Source organism: Oncorhynchus masou, chromosome 14, assembly GCF_036934945.1.
Source record: "Oncorhynchus masou masou isolate Uvic2021 chromosome 14, UVic_Omas_1.1, whole genome shotgun sequence".
NCBI lineage: Eukaryota > Metazoa > Chordata > Actinopteri > Salmoniformes > Salmonidae > Oncorhynchus > Oncorhynchus masou.
In genome coordinates this window covers 20,213,172-20,227,436 of record NC_088225.1, presented here as the reverse complement: position 1 = coordinate 20,227,436, position 14,265 = coordinate 20,213,172, and the positions used below count along the sequence as shown (strand labels likewise).

General features: G+C 41.3%; 2 protein-coding genes across 10 annotated transcripts in view; one reads left to right on the top strand and one right to left on the bottom strand.

The window, feature by feature from the left end:
• Window positions 1-4,022, bottom strand: part of LOC135554489 (dynamin-2) — a 40,260-nt gene extending 36,238 nt beyond the window's left edge. For all 9 annotated transcript variants that reach the window (XM_064986819.1, XM_064986812.1, XM_064986814.1 and 6 more), the window contains exons 1-2: window positions 3,958-4,022; window positions 3,551-3,837 (exon numbers count right to left, since the gene is read on the bottom strand). In XM_064986819.1, the coding sequence (XP_064842891.1) occupies window positions 3,551-3,711 (161 nt within the window). In that variant the 5' untranslated portion in view covers window positions 3,712-3,837; window positions 3,958-4,022. The remainder of the gene's footprint in view (window positions 1-3,550; window positions 3,838-3,957) is intronic.
• A 157-nt stretch (window positions 4,023-4,179) lies between these two features.
• On the top strand, window positions 4,180-9,452 carry LOC135554490 (queuine tRNA-ribosyltransferase catalytic subunit 1-like). The gene is given in 10 exon segments (XM_064986821.1): window positions 4,180-4,609; window positions 5,753-5,821; window positions 6,089-6,227; window positions 6,328-6,522; window positions 6,745-6,883; window positions 7,014-7,089; window positions 7,293-7,307; window positions 7,309-7,403; window positions 7,792-7,876; window positions 7,966-9,452. Coding segments are annotated over 10 exon segments (1,254 nt in total). The 5' UTR covers window positions 4,180-4,321; the 3' UTR covers window positions 8,119-9,452.
• The last annotated feature ends 4,813 nt before the right edge of the window (window positions 9,453-14,265 follow it).

The window sequence follows — 14,265 nt, the reverse complement described above, 5'->3', positions numbered from 1 at the left end:
TCTAACCAAGAAGTTCTGGAAAACAGTTAAAGACCTGGAGAATAAAACCTCCTCCTCACAGCTGCCCATGTCCCTTAATGTTGATGATGTGGTGGTAACAATACAATTTGGATATATTTTGGGTGGCATAACCAGTTGGAAGGTTGTTGAGGGCGGTCACATGTGTTGCAAAGCAGAGGATCACAGGTTCAAGCCCAGTATGGGCCTGACAACTCATACTAAATTGTTCCGTTGCTCTGTGATTCGCTACATAGTTTAGTCTGAGACTGCCATCACTGAAGTCATTTGTGGTGACCAGGGGCCTCATACAAAACAAAGCCATCATCGATTGGATCGTCTCTAATCAGAGTATCAAAGCCAATGACACATTTTTAAACAGCTGCTTTACCCTCGTGTTCTGGCTCTGGCCCAACCCATCGGTTTCAGGACCAATCAGACAGCCCAGAATGTGTTCAAATTCGGTAAAGTGTCAGAGAGGTACTCAGTTCCTTCTCAGCAATGGGTCTGGATCTAAGGTCCGTGGGTGTGGCGTAGCATTTGGCTGGAGCAAAGTGTCTGGGTAGCCAGGCAAGGGCAGTCGGACCGTGGAGGAAGCTAAACTGTTAGCATCACACTGACCCCCTTTACACGTCCCTCTCATATGGGCATAACTCTAAATGCTTTGTTGTACATTTGTGTAGGCATGTTTGAGTGTGCACCTGTGTGTGAGCTTACTTCCCTAAGAGCTGTCAACAGGAGAATGTGGGAGGTCATTTCTGGCAGGAAAATTGAGGTCAGCAGCAAATGACTAACGTTAATTACAGCAGACATCTGTCAAGTGCTATTTGAGCGCAAAGTCCCTCATCTGAAACTACATGTGTTTGTTGAGTGGTCATCTAGTATGTTCCTATTTGACTATGGAAATGCTCCATGTATTTGAGGTGCAAGGCAATGCATAGCTAGAAAAAGTGTGTGTGTGTGTGTGTAATATTCTTCTGAGTGAGTCTTTGAATTGGGAAAACCTGCTTAACAAGCGGCTTTCATGGGTGCTTGTTTTGTGTCTTTATATGAAGGGTGATCTCACACACTGCTGATGTGGGAGACAGAGACAGGACCAGCCTGTTAAAGAGGGCTGTGGGTTAGAGTGCACAACACAAACAGGCAAATGGGAAAACAATGAAATGGGGTGAGAAAGAGGTAGCACTAAAGTGGAAATGATGAGTTGTGCAATAAGCTGTGAGTGAACACAATGCTATAGTCATGAAATTCTATTGAATGCCTATTTCTTGCTGATAGATCATTTTTGTTTAAAAACAGACTAGGCTAGCGAGAAAATTGGAAATGATGACAGACCCCACAGGGCCAGGTACACACCTGTTGTTTATACATCATACACACATCCTATCCAACAGTCTCCTCAGAGCCAACACTAAACTGGGTTAGTGAGTGATAGGGACAGTCAGTGCATTATAAATGAACAAAACTGGTGCAGCTCAGGTATAGAGTACATATTTTCATTCATTAGCCTCACAGGGGGAAATTATTAGGCCCAAGGCGATTGATTATGTGCAACAGAAAATAATAGAATGTTGCCTAGTGATAGACTGACATAATATAGGTGGTGCATAGTGGGTCCTGCCCCGCTGCCGATTTCCGGGTGTGGCATGGAACTTATAAATAGACCAGTGGGAGACCAGGAGACCAGCCTACAACATGGTTTCCCTTTGAAACAAGGGCAGAACACCAGTTAGCCCAAGATGTACTCTTAAGAAGTCTACCATTACTCATTAAGGTCCAAGGATCTTATGTTGTTATTTTCAGAGGTAGACTGGCTTTGGCAGCCAAAAACTCCATCTAAACGTGAATTGATTCTAAAATCACAAAGCCCTTTACTTTTAATGTTACACCAATATCATTTCACTATGCAAAACATACGCTTACTATACAATGTTTTAGCAGGCTTTATCACAGTTGCACATGACAGTATTTTCAGTGACAACACGTTTCTGGCAGCCATCTTCCATCACACACAGGTGTTCATAGCAAGCTAGATAGCTAATTAGCATCTGTCTCACATAAAAATGCGCTGTAACATGGAGATATGGCGTTGTGAGAACAGTAACCCTAACCCTATTAAAAAGGTGTATATCAATTTATGCTTTCGTTCTAGAAAATTATTTCCCGCTGATATGAAAGAAAAGGTCCGTACGCTTCCAAAACCGTACGCAAGCGATGCACGTTACGCCTCGATCACACCTACAGTGTCTGGCGCAAAATGGTTTGCAGCATCTGGATGCTGTGCAACAAAAGTTTAACATTCACCTTCTGCTAACATTTTTGTCAAGCTGTCTATGCGTACAGTTGGACGCATACCTTCGGCAAACGCAGTGTTCCATTGGAAATTAATGTACTCCTGGTGTACCAAAATGTAATATACTGTCAGTGTGATCAAGGCGTTAATGTTCAGACCGAGCGTTGGGGATATTAACCTCCAATGACTTGTGTAATGGAACGGAGTCATTCAAGGGCTAAACACCAGTGTGACATCACACAAAATACATTTTTCTCCAGTCTACACTACACCCACCTATTATCTATGTACTCACCCACTATAAAACAAGTTCTTTGGACCCCACAAAACTATACAGCGTATTTACGCAGGATACATTGCCTAACTACCGGTAATATTTTTTTGTTTTTCACAGGCAAAGGGTATAAAATTCATAAGGGTATAGAAATTATACACAACAGCAGATCGATCCTATGCAAACACCTCTGGGAAACCAATGTTGTTGGCCTCTTTGTGGCACCCCAATTTGCCAAGTGCAGCATCATATTTAAGTGGATTAAAGGGGGACAAGCAGCCTAATATTCAACTAAATGTTTTTCATATACCTAAATTCTAGACTACACTCCATACAGATTATGCCCAACATAGCCATGCCAGACTGAAACAAGCAGCTACTGTAGCTAGTTGTGTTCTGTTGTGTAATGTCATCATGTCACCCAGAGAGTTATAAATTACATACATCTCAAATGTAAAACAATTCAATGTGTACTGGGAACAATCTACAATACACAAATAATTAAATTAACAAATCTACTGATCAGTCGACTGAAGTAGCCTGTTTTAATTTCCGTGTTCGGCCCTGCTGACAACCGCTGACACTATTGCAGGAGCAAGTTGCCCCCAAAACGCTGGATAGCAAAGTTATTTGGTCCATATTTATTGCATTTAGTTTTATTTCCTTACAGAAATAGATACTACTACGTAATATTTCTGGTCCTAGACCAGTGCCCCCAGACAACTTTTCACGATTTCCTTTGAAACATGTCATCCGCCCTGGCTTGCCACGCAAACGTCGCATCTAACGTCAACATTTCGTTCCTCCTCTTTCGTTTTGTTTTGTTTGCCTACGCCAAGTGCGTAAATGAGTATGTGACCAAATACCAGTTTAGGAGCACGGATCATCTCACAATTTTACCAACTGGTTATCGAGCTAGCGAAATTTCTTACTAAAAGCTGACTCCAGGGAGCTTTTGCAAATTGAGTTGAGTGAGCACCACCAACCTGCCAACGAAATTTTCCAAGACCGAGCTTTTTCCAGCACTCTGCCCACCGACCACAGCAATTTGCGGTAGGTCCAAGTTACAACTCTGGCCGATGGAACTGAAAGCGTCCTGAAGTTTGTTGATAAGGGGGATCAAATCTTCCATCCCCCGGTTCCCCATGGTTTCGTTGGATCGGCTCCCCTCCCGAACTAACGTTAGCCTACTACGTTAACGTTACGAGTTAGCAAGGTGCTCGGGTTACTCCGAAGTGTTGAATTCCACCTTCCAAGCCGCCCTGTCTTCACTCTGTCAAAGGAAAATATGCTGCTTACAAATTGTGTAACTTTACATTTAGTGGGATTACAGTAATGTGTTCTTATAAACACGAAAAATACTCAAAGTCAACGAAACGGATAGAAAACTCACAAAACAAAACTTCCACCATCCGGTCAGGCAAATCGACATCCGACCTAACCGGTGATAAGGCTACCGCCTCCTGTCAATTAAATAATTGGTCAATCTCACTGTTCGTCTCGAATCACTCTCCTTTCATTGGCTAGTTGTTTTCAACGTCAAAGGGGTGTGTTCACCTCTGGACATTACTTCAATGGACAAATTAATACTTGATGATACAATTATTAAATGACAAGACATGCAAGGATAGCTTCTACGAGTTTGCTGTCAATTATATTGTAATGAAGACATATTTGTTTTACAACTCAATGCAAATATTAGATTACTGTAGTTCCGGTATGTCACGTGCTTGTTGACGTCGTCTGTGTGCAACAACATGGCTGCGCCCATAGCCAAAAAAGCTGCAACGAGCAGCCTTGAAACAGGCGTAGTTGTCAAGAAAGCCGTTTCCATCGTTGCTCCTCTTGCTCTCCGAATCATCGCCGAATGTCCAGTGACCAAAGCGAGGGCTTGTGATCTCAAACTCCCTCACTGTACGGTCAGCACCCCAGTGTTTATGCCTGTTGGTACACAAGGCACGATGAAGGGAATCACAGTGGACCAACTCGATGATCTGGGATGTCAGATTTGTCTTGGCAACACATACCACTTGGGTATGAGGCCGGTAAGTGTAGCCCAATAATGTAAGAAAGGAGCCTAACGTTACTCTTATAGTCCAAGGACCTTACATGTTCTGTTTAAAGGGGCAATCAGAATTTGCTACATCCATTTTTGGATTTATACATTAATGATATGTACCCATTGATTCTTGAAGAACATCATTTATAAATGCCTCATGAGCTTAGTTCAACTGTCATACCTCCAAAATATATACAATATAACTTTGTTTTACTCCAATCTTTGTAAACAAAGTTAATGTAAACAAACACAGTATAGCCTCAAAACATGGTCAAAGCTATAATTCTGATATCATGGATGGTCAGTCCTTGCATCCATAGCTCAGTCTATGAATTTGAGAATGGTTACATATCTCCAGCCCCATCCCTCAGCGTTTTAGTGAAACAGTGGTGGAGAGGCTTTTTTGTTATTGTTTCAACTGCTGATTTGCACTTTAAAGGCAAATTTGCCCAGGAAGCCAAAACAGCCAAATACTCCATCTAAACGTTAAATGATTCTCACTTGCGGTACGGTTCTAGAAACATAAATCCCCCTACTTTCATATCACATCAAAATAATTGAGCAAATGCACACTTACTTGTTTAACTGGTTTAACACAGTTGCGGCCAACAGTGTTTTTCAGTGACAAAAAGCTGTGTATAACCTTAGAAAGCTGTGTATAACCCTATAAAGCTGTGCATAACCCTACAAAGCTGTGTATAACCCTATAAAGTGTTGTATAACCCTATAAAGCTGTGTATAACCCTATAAAGCTGTGCATAACCCTAGAAAGCTGTGTATAACCCTATAAAGCTGTGTATAAATTTAACCTTTTGTTTTTTGAAAATGATTATTGCTAATATGAAAGATATAAGGTCCTTATGCTTCCAAAACTGTACTGCAAGTGATGCGTGTTAATGTTCAGACTGAGCTTCAGGGCTCTTAACACAACTCCCCTGTGTAGAAGACGTCTTCGTCCAATAACTCTCATGTGTAATGGAACTGAGAGTCATTATCAATGGCTACATTAAGTGGTGCTAGGGCTATTCACATTGTGTATCAAAGATGATTGACCTTGTAGACAGCTCTTTGTTGTCAGTGTCTGGTGTGCTGCAGACAGTGAGGATGGTGTTTGTCTGTCCCATCACAGGGTCCTGAGCTGATTGAGAAAGCAAATGGCCTGCATGGCTTCATGAACTGGAAAAGAAACCTTTTGACTGTGAGTATCAGCTAATGTGTTGACTGCTTAATTGGGCTAAAAAGAACAAGGGTCCCTTTCACCCAAATGTCTGCTTTTCAAGATATGTGAGCATCATATGATGCAAAATGCATCATATGAGGAGGATTTCTGTATTTTGAAGGTCACATATCTTGAAAACTTGAGTGCTGACAAGAAAAACATTTTGGGACTCCAGTATATTGAAACACAAACCAAAAGATAGTTTTTGGTTGGAATTTTCCTTGAATTCCCACCATTTCTACATAGGACAGTGGGGGCTTTCAGATGGTGTCTCTTGTTGAACTATCTGAGGTTACTGAGGAGGGAGTCAAGTTCAAATCTCCTTACGATGGGAAGGAGATCCTTCTGAGTCCTGAGCAGTCAATCGCCATACAGAACAGTCTGGGTAAGAAGGACACAATCCAGTATCCACTCCAAATGAATCAGTCTGGAAAGTAAAGCCACTCATTTTAATTTTAATATCGCACCATTTCTGTTTTGTCCAGGGTCAGACATCATGATGCAGTTGGATGATGTGGTCAGCAGTACGGTGACTGGGCCGCGGGTGGAGGAGGCTACGTGGAGATCGATTCGCTGGCTGGACCGCTGCATTGCAGCCAATAAGAATCCAGATAGACAGAACCTGTTTGCCATCATCCAGGGGGGCCTGAACGCAGAGCTGCGCAAAGCCTGTCTAGACGGTAAGATGTTCCCCCCCTGTTTCATCTATGTCTATCGATGACTAGCCTCCCTCAAAGCCATTCAGCACAGAAAATTGCTCTGTCTTCATGCTAATTAGTTTAACATCTTATTTTGGAAATACAGTGGAGAAGAGCTAATGAAAAATACATTATCTGTGCAGATGCTGATACCAAATTTCGTGAAATGTAAAAAATATTTTTCTGTTCCTGTGCTTTTTACAGAAATGACAAAACGGGATGTTCCTGGCTTTGCTATCGGTGGGTTGAGCGGAGGTGAGGAGAAGGATGATTTCTGGAGGATGGTGACACTCAGCACAGACCACCTGCCTCGGGAGAAGCCTCGCTACCTCATGGGGGTTGGGTATGGCTGCCATCTTCCTTATGTTATAACAGCACATTTACATCCATAAATGGCATAAGTTGCAAATGTTTTGTCGTGCCGTACAGACATTTCTATGTATGTGGTTCATGTGTTTTGCTGTGGGTCACAGTTATGCAGTAGACCTGGTGGTGTGTGTTGCTCTGGGTTGTGACATGTTTGACTGTGTCTTCCCAACACGCACTGCAGTAAGTATTCCATTCTCTTACATATTATGAGTCACCTACTCTCTATTAATTGACTTCAAAATAAATATTCTTATCATAAGTGCAGAGAAACCCAATAGCTTCTTTTATCATTTAGTCCATAGCAGTACTACTTTCTTTATAATGATTATATCGATGATTATGGTTATGATGATAATGAAGTGATCTTCTTCCTTTCATCCCAGAGGTTTGGCTCAGCCTCTGGTCCCGTGGGGATCTCTGACGATTACCAAGAAACAGTTTGCCAAGGACCTACAGGCAATAGATCCAGACTGCCAGTGCCCCACCTGCCGGAGGTAAAGGCATATTAACCCTGGTACACTGAGGGACAGAATACGGAGGGTTGAAGGAATGGAGTATGTAGGGGTTAGAGAAACTGGCTTACAAATCTCAATTCTCTTCAATGGATGTTTTTAGTTGTAGGCTGAATGATTCTGAGCATTGTTTTCTCATGGGGTGTCAGGGTAGCCTAGTGGTTAGAGCGTTGGAACAGTAACCAAAAGGTTGCTAGATTGAATCCCCGAGCTGACAAGGTAAACATCTGTTGCTCTGTCCCTGAACAAGGCAGTTAATCCACTGTTCCTAGGCCATCATTGTAAATAATATAACTAGTTCAATAAAGGTTAAATATATCAATTAAAAAAATTACATTATCACTTTTCATTTTCTCCCCAATGACTCCAGGCACAGTCGGGCCTATCTGCATGCTCTGTTCAAGAGTGACACCGCAGCCATGCATCACATTACCATCCACAACATCTCCTACCAGGTCTGTGTTTCTATAATGGTTAATAGTTTCCTTTTGTTACTATTTGCCATAGATGAGATAACAACCTTATCCTCTATCTTTGCATTCAGCTCACTCTGATGCGGTCGATGAGACAGAGCATCATAGATGGTCGCTTCCCAGACTTTGTGAGGACATTCATGAAGAGAATGTTCCCCTCTCCTGAACAGTATCCAGGCTGGGCGGTAGATGCTCTAGGAACAGTCAACATCACATTGAATTAAACTGCTTTATACAGCCTGGGACTTCCTCTGAAATGCCCAATAAGACCTTTTATATGAGAAATCAGATCTCCTTTTTAAAAATTGTTTGGTTTGTTATGAAATTGCCTTTTCTACTTTTATGCTTCACTTGGGTAATTGCTTCTGCCTGTATATTCTGTCAGACTTACTCCTGAATGGTTCAATGACGTTCAATGATATTTTACTGTCTTTATGATTTAGTTCCGTTCATGTTTTGTTACAGTATGGTTAGTTTCTTTTTTGTCATTTATATGCTAAACATTCGGTTGAAAGTTCTGAATTTACATTGTACTGCTTTCAACTCCTGTCAGACATACAGTACCTTTGTGACATCCAGTTTTCACTCTGCAGACCTTTTCAGTGTATGAAAATGTAGGAGTAGAGTAGTGTTGTTGAAGTCCAGGAACTGTCTCCTCTGATATATTCAGACACTTTTAGTTGTTACCATGGCTACAGACCAGCGGCCCACCCTCTTTAAATTCCATGCATGACTTCTAACACAGAAATGTGTCATGAACTAACAATTAGAGAGATTTTGGAACATTTCCTAGGGCTTATTATCGACCTTTACCAGCAGGAGGAAGCGAATACATTTCTATAATTGAGTTCTGTTTTGTTGTGCAAGAGATGAGGTCACAGGAACCCACATTTGTGTGCTTTTGACTTTGGGCCACTAGAGGGCAAAAATATTCTAAACCTGATGAAAATGCATGTGAGCCAGATTACACCATCTGTTTAGTTGACATGCTGGAGAAGTTTCATAGGTAGGAATGGGAATTCTACCCACCCACTTTGGTTCAAAAGCAGAGAAGTAGAGCATGTATGGTTTAGTCAGATTTGCATGCTGAGGGCAGACAGAGTAGTGGCAAACCAATTCTCAAGGAAGTTGCTTAGGGGATCACAATTTTCTGTGTCTCCGAAGTGCTACTTTCTCAAACAAAAAATGACACCCAATACAATGAGTTCCAGCAGTCAAGACAGTCGGAGGACAGAGAATAATTGGGTGTCATAATCTGCCATTGAAGCAAACCAGGATCAAAGACACATTGGAAAACAATAGGCAATATTTTTTTGTTGATTCCAATGTTTAGGTTTTTGTTCCAGAAACAACATTTTGTTTGATTGGTTCCTGTTTTTCTATTAGAAATTGAGGTCCTTTCTGTTTCAGTTTTTCATTGTAATGTAATGTAATTAAAGATTTAATAGGCTACGTTGCAGTTGTAAAAGCACCTGTTGCCTTTAGTTGAGAGACAAGATCTTTAAATAAAGCCACCCTGTATAGGCTACAGAGTTTATACATGGGTTGTAATTGTTAATACCTGTCAGTTATTAGTTTATAATGCTAAACAAATAATAATAATAAACATGTAATAGTAATGAGCAAGTTATTCTTTCATGACTCAACACATTTGACACAGTTTTACCTAAGTGTACGTGTCACTTGAATTAGATTATTTTATGGGATATTGTAGTCCTATTGGATGAATTCTCTAAGAATATTGCCTTTATCTACAGTCGTGGCCAAAAGTTTTGAGAATGACACATATTAATTATCACCGAGTCTGCTGCCTCAGGTTGTATGATGGCAATTTGCATATACTCAAATCAAATTTTATTTTATTATACTCCAGAATGTTATGAAGAGTAATCAGATGTAATCAGATGAATTGCAATTAATTGCAAAGTCCCTCTTTGCCATGCAATTGAACTGAATCCCCAAAAAACATTGCCCTGCCACAAAAGGACCAGCTCACATCATGTCAGTGATTCTCTCGTTAACACAGGTGTGAGTGTTGACAAGGACAAGGCTGGTGATCACTCTGTCATGCTGATTGAGTTTGAATAATAGACTGGAAGCTTCAAAAGGAGGGCGGTGCTTGGAATCATTGTTCTTCCTCTGTCAATCATGGTTACCTGTAAGGAAACACGTGCCGTCAAAAAGTTCTTGACATGCAAGGATATTGCTGCCAGTAAGATTGCACCTAAATCAACCATTTGTCGGATCATCAAGAACTTCCAAGGAGAGTGGTTCAATTGTTGTGAAGAATGCTTCAGGACGCCCAAGAAAGTCCAGCAAGCACCAGGACCGTCTCCTAAGTTGATTCAGCTGCGGGATCGGGGCACCACCAGTACAGAACTTGCTCAAGAATGGCAGCAGGCAGGTGTGTGTGCATCTGCACGCACAGTGAGGCAAAGACTTTTGGAGGATGGCCTGGTGTCAAGAAGGGCAGCAAAGAAGCCACTTTTCTCCAGGAAAAACAGCAGGGACAGACTGATATTCTGCAAAAGGTACAGGGATTGGACTGCTGAGGACTGGTTTAAAGTAATTTTCGCTGATGAATCCCCTTTCCGATTGTTTGGGGCACCCGGAAAAAAGCTTGTCCAGAGAAGACGAGGTGAGAGCTACAATCAGTCCTGTGTCATGCCAACAGTAAAGCATCCTGAGACCATTCATGTGTGGGGTTGCTTCTCAGCCAAGGGAGTGGGCTCACTCACAATTTTGCCTAAGAACACAGCCATGAATAAAGAATGGTACCAACACATCCTCCGAGAGCAACTTCTCCCAACCATCCAGGAACAGTTTGGTGACAAACAATGCCTTTTTCCAGCATGATGGAGCACCTTGCCATAAGGCAAAAGTGATAACTAAGTGACTCGGGGACCAACACATCGATATGTTGTGTCCATGGCCAGGAAACTCCCCAGACCTTAATCCCATTGAGAACTTGTGGTCAATCCTCAAGAGGCGGATGGACAAACAAAACCCACAAATTCTGACAAACTCCAAGCATTGATTATGCAATAATGGGCTGCTATCTGTCAGGGTGTGGCCCAGAAGTTAATTGACAGCATACCAGGGCGGATTGCAGAGGTCTTGAAAAAAACATTGAAGGGTCAACACTGCAAATATTGACTCTTTGCATCAACTTCATGTCATTGTCAATAAAAGGCTTTGACACTTGTGAAATGCTTGTAATTATACTTCAGCATTCCATAGTAACATCTAACAAAAGTAACAAAATATCTAAAGACACTGAAGCAGCAAACTTTGTGGAAATTAATATTTGTGTCATTCTCAAAACTTTTGGCCATGACTGTACACAGCTGCACAGTTATTTATTTTGCACAGTTGCCTGCATAACAATTGGCATGCCATGCAGAATCGACCAAGTGTTGTCATGCATAGGTGTAAAAGGTGGCAGGGAAGTCAGGCGCAGGAGAGTCAAATGGAGTGTAAAATGGAGTCTTTTAATAAAGTTCACGGAGTATGCTCCATAACACTAAAAGTACATAACAAACAAACATGGGTACAAGGACCCGACGCGCACCTATACAACAAACACACTACACTGACAATAAAACAATCTCTGACAAAGACATGAGGGGAAACAGAGGGTTATATACACAACAGGTAATGAATGGGATTGAAAACAGGTGTGTGGGAAGACAAGACAAAACCAATGGAAAATGAAAAAAGGATCCATGATGGCTAGAAGACCGGTGACGTCGAACGCCGAGCACTGCCCGAACAAGGAGAGGCAACGACTTCGGCAGAAGTCGTGACAAGTGTGAACAAATACAACTTAACTGTTTCTTAATGTACTTTGGTAAAAACCAACAACTAGGGGGGTCTAACTCATATAGCCCCAGGGGCCGCATTCGGTCTTCAACGAGATCCAGCGGGCCACGTTGAAAATGGGTTATATTTCCATGTAATCAAAATGTACAAAACATATTTGACTATCCATTGTTTTGGGAATGTTCTGTGCTCTCTGAATGTTTGGGGATTAGCCTATTATTGAGCTAGACAGTTAAGAATTTGTATGAATGTACAGTTGAAGTTGGAAGTTTACAGTTTTAATGACTCCAACCTAAGTGTATTTCCATCACTCCACAAATGTCTTGTTAACAATCTATAGTTTTGGCAAGTAGGTTAAGACATTTACTTCGTGCATGACACAAGTTATTTTTCCAACAATTGTTTTCAGATAGATTATTTTACTTATAATCCACTGTATCACAATTCCAGTGGGTCAAAAGTTTGCATACACTAAGTTGGCTGTGCCTTTAAACAACTTGGAAAATTCCATTAAATGATGTCATGGCTTTAGAAGCTTCTAATTGACATCATTTGAGTCAATTGGAGGTGTACCTGTGGATGTATTTCAAGTCCTACCTTCAAACTCAGTGCCTCTTTGCTTGACATTATGGGACAATCAAAAGAAATCAGCCAAGACCTCAGAAATCAAATTGTAGACCTCCACAAGTCTGGTTCATCCTTGGGAGAAATTTCCAAACACCTGAAGGTGCCACCTTCATCTGTACAAACAATAGTACGCAAGTATAAACACCATGGGACCACGCAGCCATCATACCGCTCAGGAAGGAGACGCGTTCTGTCTCCTAGAGATGAACGTACTTTGCTGCTAACAGTACAAATCAATCCCAGAACAACAGCAAAGGACCTTGTGAAGATGCTGGAGGAAACAGGTACAAAAGTATCTATATCCACAGTAATACGAGTCCTATATCGACATAACCTGAAAGGCCTCTCAGCAAGGAAGAAGCCACTGCTCCAAAACCGCGATTAAAAAAGCCAGACTACGGTTTGAAACTGCACATGGAGACGAAGATTGTACTTTTTGGAGAAATGTCCTCTGGTCTAATGAAACAAAAATAGAACTGTTTGGCCATAATGACCATCATTATGTTTGGAGGAAAAAGGGGGAAGCTTGCAAGCCGAAGAACACCATCCCAACCGTGAAGCACGGGGGTGGCAGCATTATGTTGTGGGGGTGCTTTGCTGCAGGAGGTACTGGTGCACTTCACAAAATAGATGGCATCATGAGGTAGGAAAATTATGTGGATATATTGAAGCAACATCTCAAGACTTCAGTCATGAAGTTAAAGCTTGGTCACAAATGGGTCTTCCAAGTGGACAATGACCCCAAGCAGACTTCCAAAGTTGTGACAAAATGGCTTAAGGACAACAAAGTCAAGGTATAGGAGTGGCCATCACAAAGCCCTGACCTCAATCCTATAGAAGATTTGCGGGTAGAACTGAAAAGGCGTGTGTGAGCAAGGAGGCCTACAAAGCTGACTCAGTTACACCAGCTCTGTCAGGAGGAATGGGCCAAAATTCACCCAACTTATTGTGGGAAGCTTGTGGAAGGCTACCTGAAACGTTTGACCCAAATTGAACAATTTAAAGACAATGTTACCAAATACTAATTGAGTGTATGTAAATTAATGACCCACTGGGAATGTGATGAAAGAAATAAAAGCTCAAATAAATCATTCTCTCTACTATTATTCTGACATTTCACATTCTTAAAAAAAGTGGTGATCCTAACTGATTTAACACAGGGGATTTTTAATGGGATTAAATGTCAGGAATTGTGAAAAACTGAGGTTAAATGTATTTGGTGAAGGTGTATGTAAACTTGCGTCTTCAACTGTAGTCAGTTTATTGACTGACCGTCCAGTATGAATATAAGTCCATTATCATTTCTACACAGTTTTGATTTGGTTTTAGTCATTTGAAAGTTTATAGAGAAATTAGGTCCTTAAATGGATTAATTTAATATCGCATATGACTCATAAATGGTTTATTGAGCTTACATTCACAAGAATTAGAGCATGACCTGAATAAATGAACTAAATAAACAAGGCATCTTCAATAAAACGACAACACATCACTATAAAGCTCATGCAAATATGATTTGTTCAGTATTTAAAATGTGCCCTGCGGGGATTTGGGCTTGTAACCTACTGCTCGTAGGTTATGTAATTGTTCGAGCAAATGGGTCTGCTTTCGCTGCGTCCATAAAGAGCCAGCGGATGTTCAAAGAGACAACCAGTTGCTCCGCATCCTGTCAAGCCAAAAGTACTCACGTGCATGTCACGGCGGAGCATCCTCGACCTGTTGCATTGGAAGAAGAAAGATATTACATTGTGTCAGTAATAAATTAACAACATTTTAGGGTGCTCATACAGGTATGTGTTATTTGGAAGTTGAATAACAAAATAATTGTTCATTTCGATAAGCCCCTCTAGAAGCGTCTCTGTTTGTTCGCATCTCAATCTCTGGCATTGTGCGCTGGTGTGTTCGGCGCTCAGGAGGAGACC